This window comes from Coloeus monedula (genome assembly GCF_965178545.1).
Source record: "Coloeus monedula genome assembly, chromosome: 15".
NCBI classification, from domain to species: Eukaryota; Metazoa; Chordata; class Aves; order Passeriformes; family Corvidae; genus Coloeus; species Coloeus monedula.
The window spans coordinates 17,726,080-17,745,832 of record NC_138795.1 but is presented as its reverse complement, the minus strand read 5'-3'; the positions used below and the strand labels follow the sequence as shown (position 1 = coordinate 17,745,832).

The 19,753-nt window shown below is 58.2% G+C and overlaps 1 protein-coding gene across 1 annotated transcript; it reads left to right on the top strand.

Moving 5' to 3' along the window:
- Nucleotides 1-7,281: 7,281 nt before the first annotated feature.
- PCDH12 (protocadherin 12) lies at nucleotides 7,282-17,160 on the top strand (the record flags this gene model as incomplete). Its single annotated transcript, XM_082291660.1, has 4 exons — nucleotides 7,282-10,185; nucleotides 10,627-10,721; nucleotides 11,891-12,090; nucleotides 16,791-17,160. 4 exons carry the CDS (start codon nucleotides 7,282-7,284, stop codon nucleotides 17,153-17,155), a joined length of 3,564 nt encoding a protein of 1,187 aa, XP_082147786.1. The 3' UTR covers nucleotides 17,156-17,160.
- Between the last annotated feature and the right edge of the window lie 2,593 nt (nucleotides 17,161-19,753).

Sequence of the window (19,753 nt, the reverse complement as noted above, 5' to 3'; positions counted from 1 at the left end):
CGTCCTGTCCCTGCCAGCCCCCTCAGCCCCTCTGGCAAACAGCCAGAGGAGGGGAGAGCAGAGGAGGCAGCTCCTGATTCCGTGTTGGCTGGAGCCAGTGACAGGGGACAATGTGTCCTGTCCCCAGTGGAGGTGGGTGAGAGAAGAGCGGTGACACAGCACAGGCAAGAGAGGTGATAATGACACATCACAGCTGGCTGAACATCTGGATGGGTTGGCACCAGAGGGGAAGCTCACGTGACTCTGGGCAGAGCCTGCAGCTCTCTGTGCAAGGGGATGGGGAGACCTGAGGTCACCCTCACTGTGGCCACCTCTCTGTCCCCATCCCTGGCTGCTGTCCCAAGGAGGCAGCGCTGGTGGCGGTGGCACCTGCACTGGGGTGGTGTTGAGGTGGCACAGAGGGAGCAGGAGAGGTGAAACCACCTGAGCTCTGCAGGCTCCTGGGGGTGTCAGACCGTGGTCCCTGTCCAGCCCTGGGCTCTCGGCTGCTGGAGGCACCGGGATCTCTTCAGTCCCAGTTTCTCCTCCCGTGGTGGAAGCAGGACCTCAGTGTGTGCCGTGCCTGGGGCCGGAGCAGCCTCTGGGATCCCCCACAAGGATTTATTCTGATGGACAGTCCCAGAATACAGCTCCCACCTCTCCCACTCTGGAAAAGCTGGGTCTGTGTCTGCCCTCAGATCCCTGGCACAGATCCCTGTGGGCACAGCCGGACAAGAGATGGGCTTTACCTGTTCCTCCAGGTTCTGGGGGTATTCCCAACATAGCAGATGCTCCAGGATCCCTCCTCTCACTTATTTCCAGCCCTTTTCTTGCTTTAAGGCTGGGTAGTGGTTGGACTTGCTGGAAACCTTTTGTCTCCACAATAAACATAATTTATATTACTTTTTGGGAGGGTTGTTTTCTGTTTTGACTTTGTTCCCATTTTTTTCCGGGGTGATAGGGCATTATCAGCTCTCCCACAGCCCTGTTAGAGGAGATAAGGGCTGTCATTCCATTGGAAATCAGGGAGTCCTGCTCCCCTTTGCATGCAAAACAGAGCCTCGTTTGCAATGTGTTCAACCCTAACAGCACCCCCGAGGAGATTATCATCTCTAGGGACTTCTCCTAATTAAGAATTCCTCCCTGGGAGGGTGGGCAGGCCCTGGCACAGGGTGCCCAGAGCAGCTGGGGCTGCCCCTGGATCCCTGGCAGTGCCCAAGGCCAGGCTGGAGCAGCCTGGGACAGTGGAAGGTGTCCCTGCCATGGCAGGGCTGGCACTGGATGAGCTTTAAGGTCCTTTCCAACCAAAACCATTCCACCATCTCCTTAAATGACATCTGTGGGTTGTGGCCACCCACACCAAGAGCTGGAGAAACCTCCATGTGACCATCACAAGATCTGCACTGTGGCCCCAGAGAGGCTGCACCCTCCTCTTGGGGACATCAGCCGGTGTCACCCGCCCAGGGTGAGGCAGCAGAGTTGTCCCCCAGCTTTGGTGGCTGTGTCATTCCAGCTCGGGGAGCAGCACAAAGCCTTCAATTGGAGGGACAGGAGCTTTCCTGAAGGACACCCACAGCAGGGAAACCTCGTGTTTAGAGAGAAAAGATTAAAAACGTCTAAATATTAATAAAGAGAAAGATAAAATGGGTAATTATTGCTGGCACTCATTGATTTGCAGCCGCTGGGGACTCGTACAGGTCTGATTGATGTCACAGTGTGCCGTGGCCCGGATCCATCACTCACCCTGGGTTGTTGTTCAGGTGTTTCGGGGTGTCAAACTAAAATCAGATAAAACTGGCAGTGAATGGTGGTGCCGAGGGAGCTCCAGTGTCCCCAGATTCGCCCCGTGCTCCCATCCTGTCAGCACGACACGACCGTCTCTGGAAAGATCCAGCACTGAAGCCCCCGCCTTGGGGAGCTCTTCCCTGTGTTTCGTTTGCAAACAGAAATTTCAATACAAGCTTCTGGAGCACAGGAAAGAAATTACTGCAAGACTCAGAATAGCAAATTAAATCATACAAGCGAGTGACAATATGCTGCCAGCTTTCTCCTCCAGAAGGACATCAAGGGTTAGATCTCAACTCACTGCTTTCTCCCACACAATAAAACATCATTTTCACAGCTTCTCCTCGTTTCTCTTTGGCCAGCTCTGCCTCTCTCTGCTCACAGAATTGCTTTTTGTAGCACCGGGCTTTATAAAACACGTCAGGGTCCGGGAGCAGCGGAGCCGTGCATGACATTACCATAACATTATTCCTCTCTATTCAAACACCCAGCCTGGCCCAATTTACTTCACTTGTAACTTTCTTCCCCTCCTTAATAATAATCCTTTTATGAGCACAGAGCAACAATAACTCTCCTTATCGTCCCCTCTGTGCAGGGCAGCTCCTGGAGCACGGCAGGCAGGAGCCGCTCTGCTCAAAGCCAGGTCTTTGCCTGGGGAAGCTTTCAGGAGCTGCTGCATCAATAATTACCTCTGTCCTGATCAGGGATCGCCTGCACCCCCTTTTATTTCCTTCCTAATTAAGGTGTTGCCCTGCAGAGGGGAGGCACCTTTATAACCCCCCCAGGGGAGGGTTTAGTGGGGGGTTACAGCGAGGTTTGGGGGAGACGCTGCTCGTGGTGCTGCAGAGTTGCCTGAAATCGTGTAAAACCGAGGGAAACGCCCCAAAACTGCCAAACTGAGGGAGGCACCCAGAGCAACGACCCTAAAACCGTATAAAACCGTATAAAACCGAGGGCAACACCCCAAACGTGTGCCAAACGGAGGGAGGCACCCAGCGCACCCGCTGAGCACGGAGGGGAGGCAGCTGCAGCACCAGCGGGGCCTCCCCGCAGGGCTGGGGGCGCGGGGGGCAAGGGTGAGGGGGGTCGCAGCCCCTGTGTGGGGAGGGCTGGGGGGCTCAGCACCCTCGGGCCGCGGCGGGGACAGGCGGGGACGGCGGCGGAGCGCAGCGCGGAGCAGCAGTGGGCTCTCGTGGTGGAGGGACCCAACTGCAGAGCGCGGACACCGCCGGGGCTGCGCCTGCCCCGGCCCGGCCCCGGGAGCTGCAGGAGCCCGCAAGGAACCAGCCAGGGAACGCGTGGGGTGGGGAAGGAGGAGCAGCCCCGGCCAGGCTGGCGCGGGTGGCCCATGGAGGTCACCTTCGGCCAGGGTCACCTGCTGGGTTTACGGAGAAGATGGGCTCAGGGAGAGCCAGACACCCCCGAGAGAAGGTCCCCCCACCTCTTGCAGAGCTCTGTGCCTGGTGTGAGAGGGGGAATCACGTCCTTCCTCCTGAGAAAGGGCCCCAGGAGCCTCCCAGGTCCCTGCAGGCGGCTGGGGAAGGTTCTGGGCTCCCTTGTGCAGCGGCGCCTGCACCCAGCTCCTCACACACCTCATGCTCAGGGATTGCTGTCCTGCTGAAAAGGGAGTGACTCTTCTAGGGAAGCAAAGGCTGTCTTTGAAGGGCTGAAAATTCATAGAATCACAAAATTTCCAGAGTTGAGACCCCCAAGGATCATCCAGCCCAGCTCCTGGCCCTGCACAGACACCCCAACAACCCCACCCTGGGCATCCCGGGCAGTGCTGTCCGAAAGCTCCTGGAGCTCTGGCAGCCTCGGACCGTGCCCATTCTCCAGGGAACCCACTCCAGCTGCGGGATAAACCTCACAATCCCTGGGGAATGGTGAGAAGCAGCCGTGTCTGTGCTTGCTCCATCTCTGTTTGCAGCCTCTCTGAGGTGGAGCTGAGCCTGGAGGAGCCCATCCCTCCTCAGGGTCCATCCTGTGTCCATGGCCTCGGTGTCCTGACCCTCAGACACCATTTCTCACCCCACAGAGCAGCTGTAGAGCAGAGATGAGACCAAATAAGCCCTGAGCACCCCAGTGAGGCCCAACTTTGGTTGGGCACCAGTGGTGCTCATTTTGAACTCTTCTCCTTTTGATGTTTTTTTTGAATCACAGAACCACGGAATGATTTGGGTTGAAAGGGACCTTAGAGCTCATCCAGTGCCACCCCTGCCCTGGGCAGGGACACCTCCCACTGTCCCAGGCTGCTCCCAGCCCCAGTGTCCAGCCTGGCCTTGGGCACTGCCAGGGATCCAGGGGCAGCCCCAGCTGCTCTGGGCACCCTGTGCCAGGGCCTGCCCACCCTCCCAGGGAACAATTCCTTCCCAATCTCCCATCCAGCCCTGCCCTCTGGCACTGGGAAGCCATTCCCTGCCTCCTGTCCCTCCATGCCTTGTCCCCAGTCCCTCTGCAGCTCTCCTGGAGCCCCTTTAGGCCCTGGAAGGGGCTCTGAGCTCTCCCTGGAGCCTTCTCTTCTCCAGGTGAGCACCCCCAGCTCTCCCAGCCTGTCTTCATCAGAGAGAATTATTGGATTCGAAGAAGTCTCTTCCCTCTCACTTGAAGCTGCCCTCAGCTCCCTGCTGTGTCATGGCACAGCTCCTGCTCCCAGGCCAGCACCGTGTCAGCCCAAAATGACAAAGTTTGAAGATCTCCAGCTGTGCCGTGGAGCTTGAAATAGCCTGGTGGTGCTGCTTTCTGCCCTGTGATGGACAGGGGGAGCGGTGCCTCCAGCACAGCTCTGCACCCCTGGGAGCTCGGGGTGTGCCCATGTCCTGCTCTGGAGCTCGGGGAGCAGCTAAGCTGCAGAGGAGCCAGGTTTGCACTCCTGGAAATGGCATTTCCAGCTGCTCTGGGCACCGACAGCACCAGGCAGGAGCTGAAGGAAGCACTGCACACAGTGAAGGGAGGAAGCACCGCAGTAACTGAATGTGGCTGAGGCTCTTTCTGAGCTTTAAATGAAAGGGTTCAGGTGCAGCCTAAACCTTGGCGGGGGAATTTTGTGTTCACAGGCACCACATCGTCCATGGAGGTCCTGAAGCACGCTGGGAGCCGCCGGGGTGTGAACAGGAAACAGGAGGAGACACGTTTTGTTTTTAGCACCAGATCTCATTTCCCTGCCTGTGCTTCTGGCAAGTCTCAGCTCAACCCCGTTTTTCTTTCCTATTTTCTTGCAGCGCTACTTTGTCCATCTCCCTCCCCGGCACTGGTTTGCAGCTCAGCGATGCTTGTGCAGCATCCTCCTGCCAGCTGGGAATGTTCTGATGGCTGGGAGTCACAGGCCTGGTCTGTGGGGATTTATTCCTGAAGAATCATAAATAATTCATGCAGGAGCTCCTCCAGCTCCTCCTGGGCAGGACAGACCTGTCACCAGTGCTGGGATCTGTACAGCCTGGCTGGGGACAGTGCTCAGGGGGTCGCAGCCCGGTGACAGTGGCTTCTTCTCCCAGCCCTTCCCTGAGAAAACTGGTGCTCAAAATCCCACCTGTCTTGGGGAGAAAAAAAAGTGGTTTGGAGGTTTGGAATCCTCCCAGTTGAGGGGTGGGGACGGCAGCAAGTGGGGTCTGGCAGGTGGGTGCTGGTGTGGGGGGAATTCACCTCCTGCGGTGTCAGCGGTGGGTTAAACACGGGGCACTCGGGGACATTGGCTTGCTCTGCAGTGGGAGGTGATGGGAGAAGGAAATCCCACGCAGGGCTCCTCGGGGAACCCCCCCAGCCCCGGGGTATCACATTTATTTCCTTTCCCTTGTGATGTTCCAGCGCGGTTCTTCTGTCCCGCTCCACCCCTGGAAAGGAAAAGCATTAAAAAGACGCGAGGCGGAGGGATAACCTTCCCAGCAGAAGGAAGTGGCCTTCCCACCTCCCCTCCCAAAATCGGGGCACGGGCTGGGAGACATCCGGCTCTCCGCCCGCAGCTCCGCGGGCAGCAGGAGCGAGCGGGAGGGAACGGGAGCGAGAGGGAGCATCCCTCCGGGAGAGCCCCGGGCTGCGCGGGAGGAAGCGCGAGCACAAAGCAGGGAAATGACTTGGCAAAGGTCACCTGGAGCTGGGGCCGAGCCCAGGAATAGCACCGGGGCTCCGGCCGCCCCCCGTGGCACCGTCCCCTCCTCCCGCTGTGCTGAGCGGTGGCACCGGCCCAGCTGAGGGGACGGCTCGTGGCACTGGGGTGGGGTTGATTTTGTTGCTCTTTGGGGCATCAAAATTCACCAAGACAAAGGAAAGTGATGACAGCAGCGATGCAGGAGCCTCACCTGGGATGGGAATAGGTTGGGGGTACAGCGGGTGCCCATCAAGGCTGGAAAAGCAGGAGGAGAGGGCGAGGTGGGCACAGGACACCAAAGGAGGCTGCCTGGAAGGTGTGGGGACACAAAGGTGACGTGGCTGGTGGGGCTCCAACCACACCTTGAGGATGCTCCACAACGGCCAAGGAAAATTCCACACGACCTTCCCTGTTCGGAATGCCTCCAGTCACCTCGAGACCAAAGTAAACCCAGCCCGGGCTCCGGGGGCTCTGCAGGTTCAGGAGGAATACATGGAACAGCTTTAGGCTGTGTGTGCACAGCTGGCCAGCTGTGGTGATACCGGTGCAACAGCTGGGCAGCCTGAAGGTGGGGGCTGGGGGCTGAATTGAGGCGGTGCAGGAATGACGCCAGGGACATCAGTGCTGAGCCAAGCTGGGATGGAGAGCGTGCCAAGACAGGGAGTGGCCGGGGCAGACGGATGCAGGGATGGGGAGAGGCCGGAACGGACACAGGTCGTGTCTGCCAGCGCCTCCCTCCTTCCCCCGTGCCCTCCCCGCCGTGTCTGATGTGGCCACGCTCCCGCTGATTCACCAGCTCGTTTTGGTGCGGCCAGCTGGATTTGGTGACATCATCAAAAGCTTTGGGCTGGGAAAGGTGACTTGGGCACATCGCCCTCCAAAGGCAGAGCAAGGAGCAGGGATTGCCCTTGGATTTAGGCAAAATGGCAAAATGGATTTAGGCAAAAAAGTCAAAGCCTGAGATGTAACAGTGGGGGGGGGAACAAGGCTTTGAGTTAAGGCAGGAGTGGGAGTCCATCACCTCTTCCTGAAGCATAAGAGGTTTGTGGTGGGTCAGGGAGAGCAGGAATCACACCTTGTGGGCAGCGTGCTCTGCAGGTGACAGCAGTGACGGTCCCTGCAGGGTGGCAGCGGAGGGCACTTCCACACCCTGTCGCAGCTGGGCCCGTGCCGCCCCACGAGCCGCCACCCCGCCCCGGCATTGTACCAGCCCGGTCCTCCCTTTTCCTGTAGGTGGGGTTTCCATAGGATGTCGGCCGGTCCATCCCCAGCCCGGCCAGCCGGCCGGTGGCTGCTCCCGGGACGGTCCCTCCGCTCCGGGCTGTCGCAGCCGTCCCCGGTGATGGCAGCGCGGGGGACAAAGGCCAGCCCTGCTCGTGATTTCCCCTCCTTTCCAAGCGCTGGCTGGCGCCCACGGCTCTCGGAGATGGGAGAGGATGCCGAGCCCCTGCGGTGGCCGTGAGGACTCTCCGGGGATGCGGTGGCCGGCGGGACAGCCCATGGCAGCGCGGCGGGGCCGCGGGGGCTCGGCCAGCGGCGTGTTCGGGCTGAGCCGCTCGGCGCTGCAGCTGCCGGCGCTGTGGTGGTGGTACCTGTTCCTGAGCGCCGATGCCCAGGAGGTGGCCACGTTCACGGTGCAGTACCGGGTGCTGGAGGAGGTGCCCCCGGGCACTGTCATAGGGAGCCTGGCCGAGCACTTCGAGGGCGCCGAGAGCGGAGAGGCGGCGGAGACGTTCCAGCTGATGGAGACCCCCGGGAGGTTCCCGCTGCACGTGGGCAGCGGGGATGGGGTGCTCAGCACGGCCGGGCGGGTGGACAGGGAGCAGCTGTGCCGGCACAGTGATCCCTGCTGGGTGTCCTTCGACGTGCTGGCCGCCCAGAACCCGGCCCTGATCCACGTGGAGGTTCAGGTGATGGATGTCAACGACAACGCGCCGCGGTTCCCCACGCCCGAGCTGGAGCTGGAGATCTCGGAGAGCGCATCCCTGCGGACACGGATTCCGCTGGATCGAGCCCTGGATGCTGATGCTGGCCCCAATGCCCGCTGCACCTACGCCCTCTCCCCCAGTGAGCACTTCGCTCTGGATGTCGTCTCCAGCTCCGATGGGACGAGGCACGCCGAGCTCGTCGTGGTGAAGGAGGTGGACCGGGAGCTGCACTCCTCCTTCGACCTCGTGCTGACGGCCACTGATCACGGGGAGCCACCAAGATCAGGTACTGCTTTGATTAAAGTCATTGTCCTCGACTCCAACGACAACAGCCCCGTGTTCGCAGAGAGCTCCCTGACGGTGGAGGTTCGGGAGGACGCCCTGCCCGGGACCCTCCTCGTGACAGTCACGGCCACCGACCCCGACCAGGGTCCCAACGGGGAGATCGAGTACAGCCTGAGCAGGCACGCGCCCCCCGAGGTGCTGAGCACCTTCAGCATCGATGCCCGCACGGGCAGCATCCTCCTGAGGCTCCCTCTGGACTACGAGGAGACCCACGCCTACGAGCTGGATGTGCAAGCGCGGGACCTGGGTGCCAACCCCATCCCCGCACACTGCAAGGTCCTGGTCAAGGTCCTGGACGTCAATGACAACGCTCCCGACGTCCACGTCACCTGGGCCGCGCGGGTGCCCGTGCTCTCCGAGGCCCTCCCCAAGGACAGCTTTGTGGCCCTGGTGACAGCCAGCGACCCCGACTCGGGAAGCAACGGGCAAGTGCTCTGCTCCCTCAGCCAAGGGCACGAGCACTTCAGGCTGAAGAGGACCAACAGCCACAGCTTCGCGCTGCTGACCAACGCCTCGCTGGACCGCGAGCGGCGCGCTGAGTACAACCTGACGCTGGTGGTGCGGGACATGGGGGACCTGTCCCTGGCCGTGCTGAAGCACCTCACCATCTGCATCAGCGACGTCAACGACAACGCCCCAGCCTTCGAGAAGGCCGCCTACGAGGCTGCTGTTGCCGAGAACAGTGAAGCACCTGCCTTCCTGCTCACCGTCCGTGCCACCGACCCCGACCTGGGCTTCAACGGGAAGGTCACCTACAGGATCCCGGACCCCTCTGCTTTGGGGCTGGTCTCAGTCGACCCCACCACTGGGGATGTTTTTGCCCTCCAAGCTTTTGATTACGAGCAGGTGAGGAGCCTGGAGTTCCTGGTGACCGCGGAGGATGCAGGGCATCCCAAGCTGGCATCCAACATCTCCATCAGGCTGGCTGTGCTCGACCAGAACGACAACGCTCCCATCATCATCACGCCAGCGCTGGTGGGAGGGGTGGCCACGCTGTCTGTCCTGGTCAATGCGGACACTGGGTGCTGCTGGGTGGTCCCCGGGAATGGGAGCACCCAGGGGGCTGTGGCAGTGACCAATTCCACACTGGTGTCGTGCCCTGGCAGTCCCCTCCTCTTCACCATCGTGGCCAGGGATGTGGACTCCGGCATCAACGGGGCTCTCCGCTATGATCTGGTGGGTGGGGATGATGCCGGGCTCTTCATCCTGGACCCCCTCCTGGGGCAGGTGTTCCTCAACGCCAGCAATGCCAGCAGCCTGGCCGGCAGCCGGCGGGAGCTGCTGGTGCGGGTGAGTGACCAGGGGGACACCCCCCTGCACACCCTGGCCCGGCTCCGCTTGCTTTTCCGGCACCACGGGGCCTTCTCCAAGATGTCAGCCCGGGATCCCGGCTGGCCGAGTCTCTCCGTGGTGGTGGTGATCTGCCTGGCCGCTCTCCTGGGCGGGTGCCTGCTGCTGCTGGCACTGACCCTGTCCCTGCGCAAGAAGGACAAGAAGGACGGCATGGCCTACAACTGCCGGGAGGCGGAGGACGCCCGCAGGCAGCAGCAGCTCAAGAAGCCGCACAGGCAGATCCAGAAGGCCGACATCCACCTGGTCCCGCTGCTCCGGGGCCGCCCCCGGGAGCCCGAGCCCCCCCGGCCCTGCCAGGAGGAGCAGCCTGGCACAGCCACCCCCGCGGCCGGGGGGTCCCCACAGGCTCCGCTCCACCTCACCCCCACTCTCTACAGGACCCTGAGAAATCAGAGGACACAAAAAGACTCCGAGGAGCAGCAGGGCACCTTCGACCTGCCCATCCTGCAGCGCCGGCCCTGCCAGCCCCACAGACCCAAACACTTGGTGAAGGAGCCTGGGAGCCCCCCGGAGGCACCGCTGCACGGCAAGAGCTTGGTGAAGCCACCCATGGGAGAGCCCCAGGTGCCACCCGAGCAGCCCGTGGGTGCGGGGGGAGCCGGGCAGCCCCAGCCCCACCAGCAGATCCTCAGGAGCCTGGTCCGGCTGTCGCTGGTGGCCCTGGCGGAACAGAGCCCGACCGGGGAGTTCGCGATGGAGTCACCCCCAGTGCAGGTAGGAGCTGCCCCGGGCGTGTGGACACCCCCAATCCTTCCCTGCCCGGGCCTTGCCCACCCTGGGGGGGTGGGAATGTGCACCCTGATGGTCTTCGGTTGGTCTTTTCCCCCAGACTGGGCAGCGATGCCTCAATGGGCTGGGTAGGATGAACAACCCTCCCCGCCCGGCAGGGTCACCCCAGCAGGACACTCGGGAGCGGGGCTGTCACGGGGAGAAGGGGACAATCCCGTGGACAGGGAACAGCGGGAGGGGTGCAGGGGGAGCTCGGGGCCAGGTGGGCTGCCCAGGGCTTGTTTTTCCCCCGGTGTGGGGATGCTGAGCCATCTGCAGGAGGAGGAAACGCTATAAAAAGGCCGGGGGGGGGCTCGGAGGGACGTCCTGGCAGGAAGCAGCTTGAGTGGCCAGCCCGGGGCTCAACAGGCTTTTCCTGCCTTGCAGCAAATCTCCCAGCTGCTCTCCCTGCTGCACCAGGGCCAGTTCCAGCCCAAAACAAACTACAGGGGAAACAAGTACACGGCCAAGAATGGCAGCAGGTAAGGCTGGCTCCCAGCACTTCCCTCCCCACGCCCCCTTCCCCTGCTCCAGTCCCACCAGTCCAAAACCTCCGAGGGCAGGAGACACCAGGGCAGAGACACAAGGGAAAGGCTCATCCCCTGGGGTTGGAGGTTGTCTCTTCAGGGGCTGGGTCTGCTCCTCTGGTCCTGGCTCCCAGTGGTATCCAGCTGCTCTTTGCCTCCTTCCTGGGGCACCTTTGGCAGGTCCCTCCATACTCACCTGAGCTCCTCCATGGCCATGAACCATCATCCTTTGCCAAGAACTCTGACAGTTTTGGGTGCGCAGGAGCACACAGTGGGCCAGCTCTGGTGGCAGCAGCACAAGGATGAGTGTTCTCATGGCTCTGGGCAATTCCTTAGTGCCTGTCAACGTGAGTTTGGGACACCTGACCCTGTGCCAGGGGGCAAAGGAGTGAGGAACTGCAGCAGGGCTGGAAACACTGAGATATCCCAGCTGGGTGGCCAAGATATCTCCAAACTTGATGGTGTTCCCATTAAATGATGCTGCTGACCTCTGGGTGCCCACTCCTGAGGATGCCAAGGCTTCATCCCTGCTTTGCCATGTCCCCCTGTCCCCACCTGCCCAGGCCAGGGGCAGACACAGCTTTCTCCACCTTCCTCACCTGCAGCTGCAGAGGATGGAGAGGGAGGGAGAGCAGCTCCAGGGCTTCTGGGGCAGGGCTGGGCTGTGGTGCTCCTCACCTGGAATGCTGGAGGGAAGCTCCTCTGAATTCATGGGGAGGAGCCAGCAGGTCCCTGTTTGCTCAGGATATGCCCCTGGATCCCTGGAAATGTCCCAGGCCAGGTTGGATAGAGCTTGGAGCAGCGTGGGACAGTGGAAGGTGTCCCTGCCCATGGCAGGGGTGGGATGAGATGGGTTTTAAGGTCCCTTCCAGCCCTTCTGTGGTTCTGTGATCTTGCTGCAGAAGGACAAAAACCCTCTCAGGCAGGAAATGTGGAGCGAACCCCCAAAACTCACTAACTGAGGGGCACTCAAAGGTGCCTTTGGTTCTGAGAGTGATGCATGGGGAGGGTGCCCACAGCCCCTGTCCGGGGCATTTTGGGGGGATAGAGACCCTTCCAAGGGCTCATTGGGGCAGGGCTGTGCTGGGAGCTGGAGTGACCTGGGTGTTGTGACCCCCTGGCAGGGCTGCAGGGCTGGACACGGGGCTGGACACGGGGCTGGACACGGGGCTGGACACGGGGCTGGACACTGACTGCCTGAGCACCAAGGACAGCGGGCACGGCGAGAGCGAGGCCGGGGACCGCGACTGCGACAGCGCCTTCGAGCTCTCGGTGCAGCAGCTCGTGGGAGAGGAGCTGGAGACCCTCCTGGAGCCCCAGGCAGGTGAGGTGACCTCGCTACGGGCACAGGGTGGGGCTGGGGGGGCTCCAGCAGCGGGATCTCCTCAGGTAACACACCCTAACCACAGCCAGGAGGTGCAGCTGGCTGGAGGGGCACATGGCACCTCCTGCAGTGGCTCTGGCAGGGGCAGGGCTTGGGGCAGCACGTCTGGACCATCCCAGGCTTTTGGGACCAGGCAAAGGGACTTGCTGAGCTTCATGTTGGAATTTTCCACGTGTTTATGGCTGCTCTTCCCTGCCATGGATGTGTCTGTTGTGGTTTAGGGTTTAGCGATGTGTGAGCTTGACCTCTGTCGTTGCTGAGGGGTGAGGTCCAGTTTCACACTGCAGCTGGGGAACTGCTTCCCACGCTGGCCTGAGCCCTCCCTTCATGGTGTCCTGGTCCGTGCAGAGTGAGAAAGGTGGACACTTGTCCTTGTCAAGCCCCTCAGGGTGTTATGTACCCTCAGAGTCCCTCTGGGCTCCTCCTTCCTCTTCATCTCCGGTGACCAACTTAATTTTAGTGTATCTTTTTTGAGATGTGTGACCAGAATTGTGTGCAGTGTTTAAGGTCCACTGGGGATACAAGGAGGTTTTCTGGTTTGTTCCTCATTCCTGTCCTGGCCAAGCTCCACGCTGAGCTCTGTTTGTGGTGACTCCCAAATCCCTCCTCTGCGTGGAGGGAGAGCCATCAACACATGACAGGTTGCTGTTCCCTGGGACAATTATCTGACAGTTGGTGTAATTCACCAGCCACGTTTTGCTCATGGCACTCAGCATTATCAGGTCCTTCAGCAAGCCTCTGCTTTTGGGTGTTTTAGTGGAGTCAACACCAACACTGTCCCCTTTCCGTGTCATTTATCACTGTGTTGAGCAGATACTCTGGGACTCCACTAATGACCTCCCTTGGTGGGGAAGATTAATTATTCCTACCCTCACTTCCCAGCTTTTAACACATATTAGTCCCTATAGAACCTGGCTGTAAATTCAGGCACAGCTCAGGTCCCCTGCAAGCCTGGCTGGTGCTGTTCCACCAGCTCAGGTGACCTCTGCCATCACAGAACTGAATCCTGGCATGGTTTGAGCTGGAAGGGACCTTTATGCCCATTCAGTGCCACCCCTGCCATGGGCAGGGACACCTCCCACTGTCCCAGGCTGCTCCCAGCCCCAATGCCCAGCCGGGCCTTGGGCACTGCCAGGGATCCAGGGGCAGCCCCAGCTGCTCTGGGCACCCTGTGCCAGGGCCTGCCCACCCTCCCAGGGAACAATTCCTTCCCAACCTGTCCAACCCTGTCTGTCAGTGGGAAGCCATTCCCCCTCATCCTTCACTTCAGGCCCTTGTCCAAAGTCATGCAGGACTCTCCATCCAGCCCTTCCAAATTTCCAGAACACAATTCCCCATCTGACAATGTCAGGTGGTTCCTTTGGGAGCAGCAGTTCCGTGGCTCTCTCTGCTAAGCCTTGCACAGAAGGATTTCTCTGACTGCCTGTGCTGGATTCACCTTCACTTAAAAACTCCTGTCACCATTTCCACCTCCCCTCCCTCTGATCCTGCATTCATTTGAAGCAGTAGTTAATGAACAGCAGCTAATAAACCAGGCAATTTCATATCTGAGTTCCTCTGGCACTCCGGGGTGAATGCCATCTGGGCCTGACATTTTCTACATGTTCCTTTTATTGATTTGTTCTAAAAATCTCCTCTCCTGGCATTTCAATTTGAAAGAGTTGGGCTGACTCATGTCCTGTAGCAGAAATTTCATTGTGGAGCCTCTGTGCTCGTCCACAGTCAAGAGAAACTCATTGAGCTTTGCTGCTGGGGTGGTTTGAATTCCAGAGCTGGGCTTTTTTGGTGCTCTTCCTTAAGGACAATACCTGCTGCTTCTCCCCCTTTGCCTTCCTGCTCTTTTATTCCAGTAAGGAGCAAACAAAGGAAAGGCTGACACCTAAAAGCTTCCTTGGATTCCAAGGTCCTGCAGCCAGGAGCAGGGAGCAGCCAGGAGCCCAGCTCCATCCCAGGTGCACTGGCATGCCCTGATGCCAGGAAAGGGACTGGTGGACCTGCCCAGCAGCTCTGCCTGGATCCAGTCCTGCCAGGACTGGACCTGCCTACTCCAGGGAGCATCCTGGAAAATCTGGGCTATGGTGAGGCTGGTCCATGAAGTGCCATCTCCCGTGATTCTTACATCTAACAGGAAAAAACCCCTTTGGCCAAAGTCCTGGAGTTCCATAGAATCATTAGGGCTGGAAAAGCCCTCTCAGAGCATTGTCCCCTGCACTGCCAGGTCCACCACTGGCCGTGTCCCCAGTGCCACATCCCCATTCCCGGGATGATGATTCCGCCACTTCCCTGGGCAGCCTGTTCTGTGCCAGCAGGGAATGCTGAGGCTGTGGCTGGGTGGGTTCCTGCTGGCCGTGTCCAAAGAGGCTGCTGTGTTCCAGGGGTGCCAAACCTTCCCCAGGAGCCCAGACCTTCCCGCAAAGGCGGCCGAGCGCAGCCGCCGGAGCTGCCGGGCTCCTTCCTCCTCTCCCAAACACAAACAGAGCCGTGGACTTGCATCCTGAGAGGGAGGAAGGAAGCACTGCTGGTGCTCAGGAGGATCCTAACAACTGGCTGAGGCTGGCTGGGCCTTTGTGCTGCTCCCAACGGAGGGACTGCAGTCCCAGGCAGCTCTGGGATTGTTGATGCTGCGGGATGAACTCCCAGCACCGTCTGTCAGCGCCGATCCCCCACCAGCCCAGCGCAGCACTCCCAGCAGCAGATGAGAGATAGAACTTTATGGATGATAAAAACAACCCCTGCTCCCCAAACACCATTAAAACAAGGCAGTAAAGAGTTATTGGTCAAATTAAACATACATAATTATGAGGTTTCATGGCCACGGGACTGTCAGCCTGGCTCTCCCTGCAGAGAGCAGACCAGTTGTGCCCTGCTCCAGAGATGAGGCAGCCAAGTACTCAGGGAATGAAGTGGCTTCTTGCAGGCCGGGGAGGAGATCGCTGCATGTTTTACAGCAAAACCTGCAGCACTCTCGGGTGATGTCTCCAGGAACAGTCACTGCGACTCAAACACTGAGACTGCAGAGAGAAACCCTGCATGTGAAGCAACACAGAAGAATTTTGGGGCTCCAGCTGAAACAAAAATCTGAGGGCTGTAGCTGCCCTTCTCTCCTTACCAGGCTGGAGTCCCAGCTCTTGTCCCCAGCCCATGCCAGGACAGTTGTTTTCCAGGGGAAAGGCCAACTTGCTGGGTTGGCTGAGGAAGGAGCTGTGTCTCAGTCACTGACTGCAGATCCCATGTCCCAGCTGTGGCAGGGTGTTATTGATGACCTTCTGGAATGAGCAGGGTAAGAGCATTGCAATGGGGACCCTCCTTTCAGATGCCACATCTTGTGTCAGAGCCACACAATTGTTACAGGGAACTCCAGCCCTTGCTACCCTGCCACTGCTGGGTTTTGTTACCAGGGAGGTTTTGCTGCTCCCAAAACCTTTCCCAAACCCGGCGGTCGCTCCAAACCCCCCCGAGCTTCTGGGATGTGCTTTGGGAAGGAACAATGAGGGGCTGGAATGCAGCCTCTGTGTACCACAGCACGGACTCTTGTTTACCAGCTACCTCAAAAAACAAGAATCCCTGTTTCCCTTCCTGCTGTCTGACGGGGAAGCTATTCCAGGCTCCCTCTGCTATGGGGTCCTTCCTTTATTTTCCAGGAGATGTTTATTCATGGACAGTTATAATCACTTCTTCTCTTGCCAACACTATTTTAAGCATAAAGATTTCCTCTGCTGGTGCTTATCTCCTCAAAATAATGACAGGTTGCAGTCAGATCCCTGGAGAGCACTCGCTTCCTTAGGAGCAGCCCCCCCCCACCTCTTGGGGTCTCCATTGTGTCAGCCTGGATCACTCCTGGTTTCATCTCCAGAGTTTTCCCTGCTGGTGTCATTTCAGCTCCTGCTCCCGCAGATGGATCATCTGATTTGTGTGTAATTCCCCCAGTCACACCCAGTAACAATCCACCCTGGCTGTGCCTCCCTGCCAGCAGGGAATACCCCAACCAATCCTCTGTGTGATTCCAGTCGCTCATTTTGGGCCACAATCAAATTACTGGTGCACTAACGAGCCTGCCCCAGCCCCCAGCCCAGGCTCCCCCTGCTCCTCAGCTGTTTCCAATCGAGGAACAACTACTTTAGAGCTCAATTGTTCGGTCCCAGTCTCCAACCACCCAGCTGTGCATTTTATAATCCAGAATTTCATTCTGGTATTATTGTTTTCACAATAACCCATTTCTTTTCGGTCTCAATCTGCCTCTTTAACAGCACATTCCCACCCTGGAGTGACCCTGAAGGGAAGTCCACTATCTTTGTGTCCAACACTTCCCTCTGGAAAGCTTTTCATTGTCTGCTCCCCTTCAGCCAGTCCTAAACCCTCCCTCTCTCAGGCTTTGCTAACAATATAGTGAAGTGCCAACTGGGACTGCAACAAATGAGAATGAACAGTGATTCTAATGGTTATTTTATTAAAACAAACCAAACCAAACCCCCCAATAGTTTCAAACCAGTTCTATTGTGTTTGGCTATGTTAACCTGCTGGTTTGCGTGGTGTCACAGGTGACCTGTTACAATCACTGCTCTCAGCTGATTTTAGGTATTTTCATTTATCAATATTTTTATTGATTTATTCCCCTCCCCCCCCCCTTCTCTGCTCCCCAGAGCTGGCCCTCAAGAGGCTGACAGCTGCAGACCCAGCGTGGGTGGCCCGGCTGTCCCTGCCCCTCACCAGCAGCTACAAGGACAACGTCTTCTCCCCCGACTCGCCGCGCTCCCCCGAGGACGAGGAAGCTGCGAGGCAGGAGAAACCAAGGACCTTTGAGACCTTTGGCAAAGGTGCTGGGGCTGACCCCAGTGGCACTGGGACCAGGCTGGCCAGCACCTTCCTGTCGGAGATGAGCACCCTGTTTGAGATGATCCTGTCCCAGAAGGTGCAGGTGCACAGCGAGACGGGCGCGGGGCTCCTGCGGCAGCTGTCGGCCCGCGGGCAGAGCCTCGGCCTGGGGGACACTGCCCCGGGGCTGTAGCAGTTCGGTGGCTGAGGAAGGGAGAGAACAGTCAGAGATTTGGGGTGCCCAAGGTCACCCCCAGCTCCAGCAGGGTCACTGTAGGACCGTGTCTAGACAGGTGTATTTCCTCCTTTGCCTCGCCCCATTGAGTTTCTCCACGACTGATTTCACCTTGTTTAGCTCCCCTCCGCCTGCCCGTCCTTGCCTTCCTCCTCTCCCACCCTGCTCTCCCAGTGCTCTCCCAGCCTCCCATCCCACCCAGCAGCGGGAGGGCCCTTTCCTCCCAGGACAGGCCCAAGGAGGGGGTTGTGAGAACAACCACAGCACAGTGAGATACATCCATGTGATCACAGACTGTGAAAGTACCTGTCACGGACACTGCTGCAGCTGGACCCCAGGGTATCAGTTATTTAAATAAAACTGTTTTTTTCTAACACTACCCTCTCTGTCAGCAGCGTAGCTGACACAATCTATGTGCAGAAAGCCTGAAGTGGCAGCTGGGGAAGGGGAGATGCGCCTCTTGTCTCCCACTGGTCCTTCCAGCTTCTGTGGTTCTGCCACCATGAACTTGGCACTTTGTAGAACCCCCCAAAATCAGCCCTGGCATCTCTCCTACAGCTGCTCCAAGTGCCCACCATTTCCTTCTCCATAAGGACTGGATGTGGCACTCAGTGCTCTGGGCTGGGTGACAAGGTAGGGATCAATCACAGGTTGGACTTGAGGATCTCAGAGGTCTTTTCCAACCTCAATGATTCCATTCTATTCTGTTCTCTCCTTTGAGGCCATTGGGTTTTGGAGCACAGTCCTTATCCAAAAGCAGACACCAGATGGCTGGAGTCTGCCACAGGTAACCTGGGAAAAGGGAAGCGTGAAAACACTGTTTTGAAATATTCAGTCACAAGTTTCACCCTTTTTATGGGTTTTCACTTTGATCCGTCTGTCTGGGAGCTGTAAGACAGTTTTGGGATAACAGCACGGGTAGGAAAACGAGGACACTGGTGGCAAAGGGGGAGGCACACAGGTGTTTGTGCCTCTGCACTCCTGGAGAAGGGAAGGGCAGTGGTGACCCACAGGCTCATGCAGCAGTGTGGGGATGGCAGGTGAGGGCTTCTGGGCTCTCCTGGACCATCTCAAGTGTCCTACTCCTGTTCTTTTCCATGGACCTGGAGGTGACAGTTCCCAGCTTTAGGTGTGTACACACCTGAGCCACAGCACCAGACAACCACACAGGTAATTTAAAGCGGAATAAATGAGAAAGTTACCCCTTTCTGTTGCTCTTGGGACTCAGTGACAAGAGCAATAGAGTGAGATTTCCCCAGGTGGACTTTTTAATATCCAAAATGTTCTATTTGGAGTCTTCAAAATGCTTGTACTGATGAGCCCAGGTCTGGCATCCATCCACGGATGGGTTTGGCCTGGCCTGCTCGTGCTGCTGCTCTGCTAACACAAATCTCTTGCTGGTTTGTTTTACAAACAAAACGAGTTCTTGCACCAAAACAATGTCAGGGAGCCAAATTCTAACTGAGATGCAGCTGTGCAAACCATGAGGGAGGCATTTGTGACTGAGGAGCTGCAGCCCTGTGGGAATTCCTCTGCACCATGGGAGCACAGGCAGAGGGACAAACACCCGGCACAACCTCACATCTCCCTCTGCAAAGTTGCTTTGATGTGCCTGCTAGAGGACAATCCATACACAAAAATACCTTATAACAAGCAGGTTTAAAAGGAGACAAATTCCTCCCTCTTGGTCCCGTTTCCTGATTCTGCAAACTGCTTTCAGCCCCCCCAGCCCCTTTCCCATCCCGACCACAGCGTAAGCACGCTCTGGATTATCACAGCATAGGAAATCCACCCCAGGAATTTCCTGCTACTTGTATCCTGCTTGATAAAGGAAATGGTCTAAGAAAGTTTGGTCTGAGCAGAAGGAGAGAGCAGACCAGAAGAACAATCAGATGTGTTGAGGGCTGGCTGTGCCCCTCCCTTGCTGCATGGAGAAGTTCAGGATGGGGCCATTGCCTTTGTTTGTGGAGCCTGATCTACGCAGAGCACCAGAGCACCATGGCCACAGGAAGCTGGACAGTTTGCACAGATGCCCTTGAACCAGTTTAAACTGGTGTGAACAAATGCCTTTTTCCGGATTCAGCTGCCCCAGTGGAAGAAATTATCACACCAGCTGCCTGCTGCTGCTGCCTGCCAGTGGTGCCTTCCCGCTGGGAGCATCCCTTATCCACTCCGCTGAAAATGAGCTGGCGCGCTCAGCAAACAGGGACAGGATGAATTTTGAAGCAAACCTTGCTCATTGTGTCTCAGAGAGGTGTGCCCATAGGAGCAGCTCACTGCCAGGGCTGCAGGTGGGGACAGAAGGACACTGGCACAGTGCAGGATGGCCAGGGACAGCTGTCACTCTCGCTGGTACAGGTGGATCCGTCACATCCCATAAAAAACTGTGTCCTAATGATGAGACTTCACTCTCTTGCTTGCCCAGGTTTGCAAGCAGATTAAAGTGTCCTAATGGCAACACAGAGCCAGCCCAGACTGTGCTGTAGCAGGGGCACTGTAGGGACTTGCCCTGAAGAGAGCAGACTGCCTCAGAGGGAGTGGGCCAGGCCAATCCCA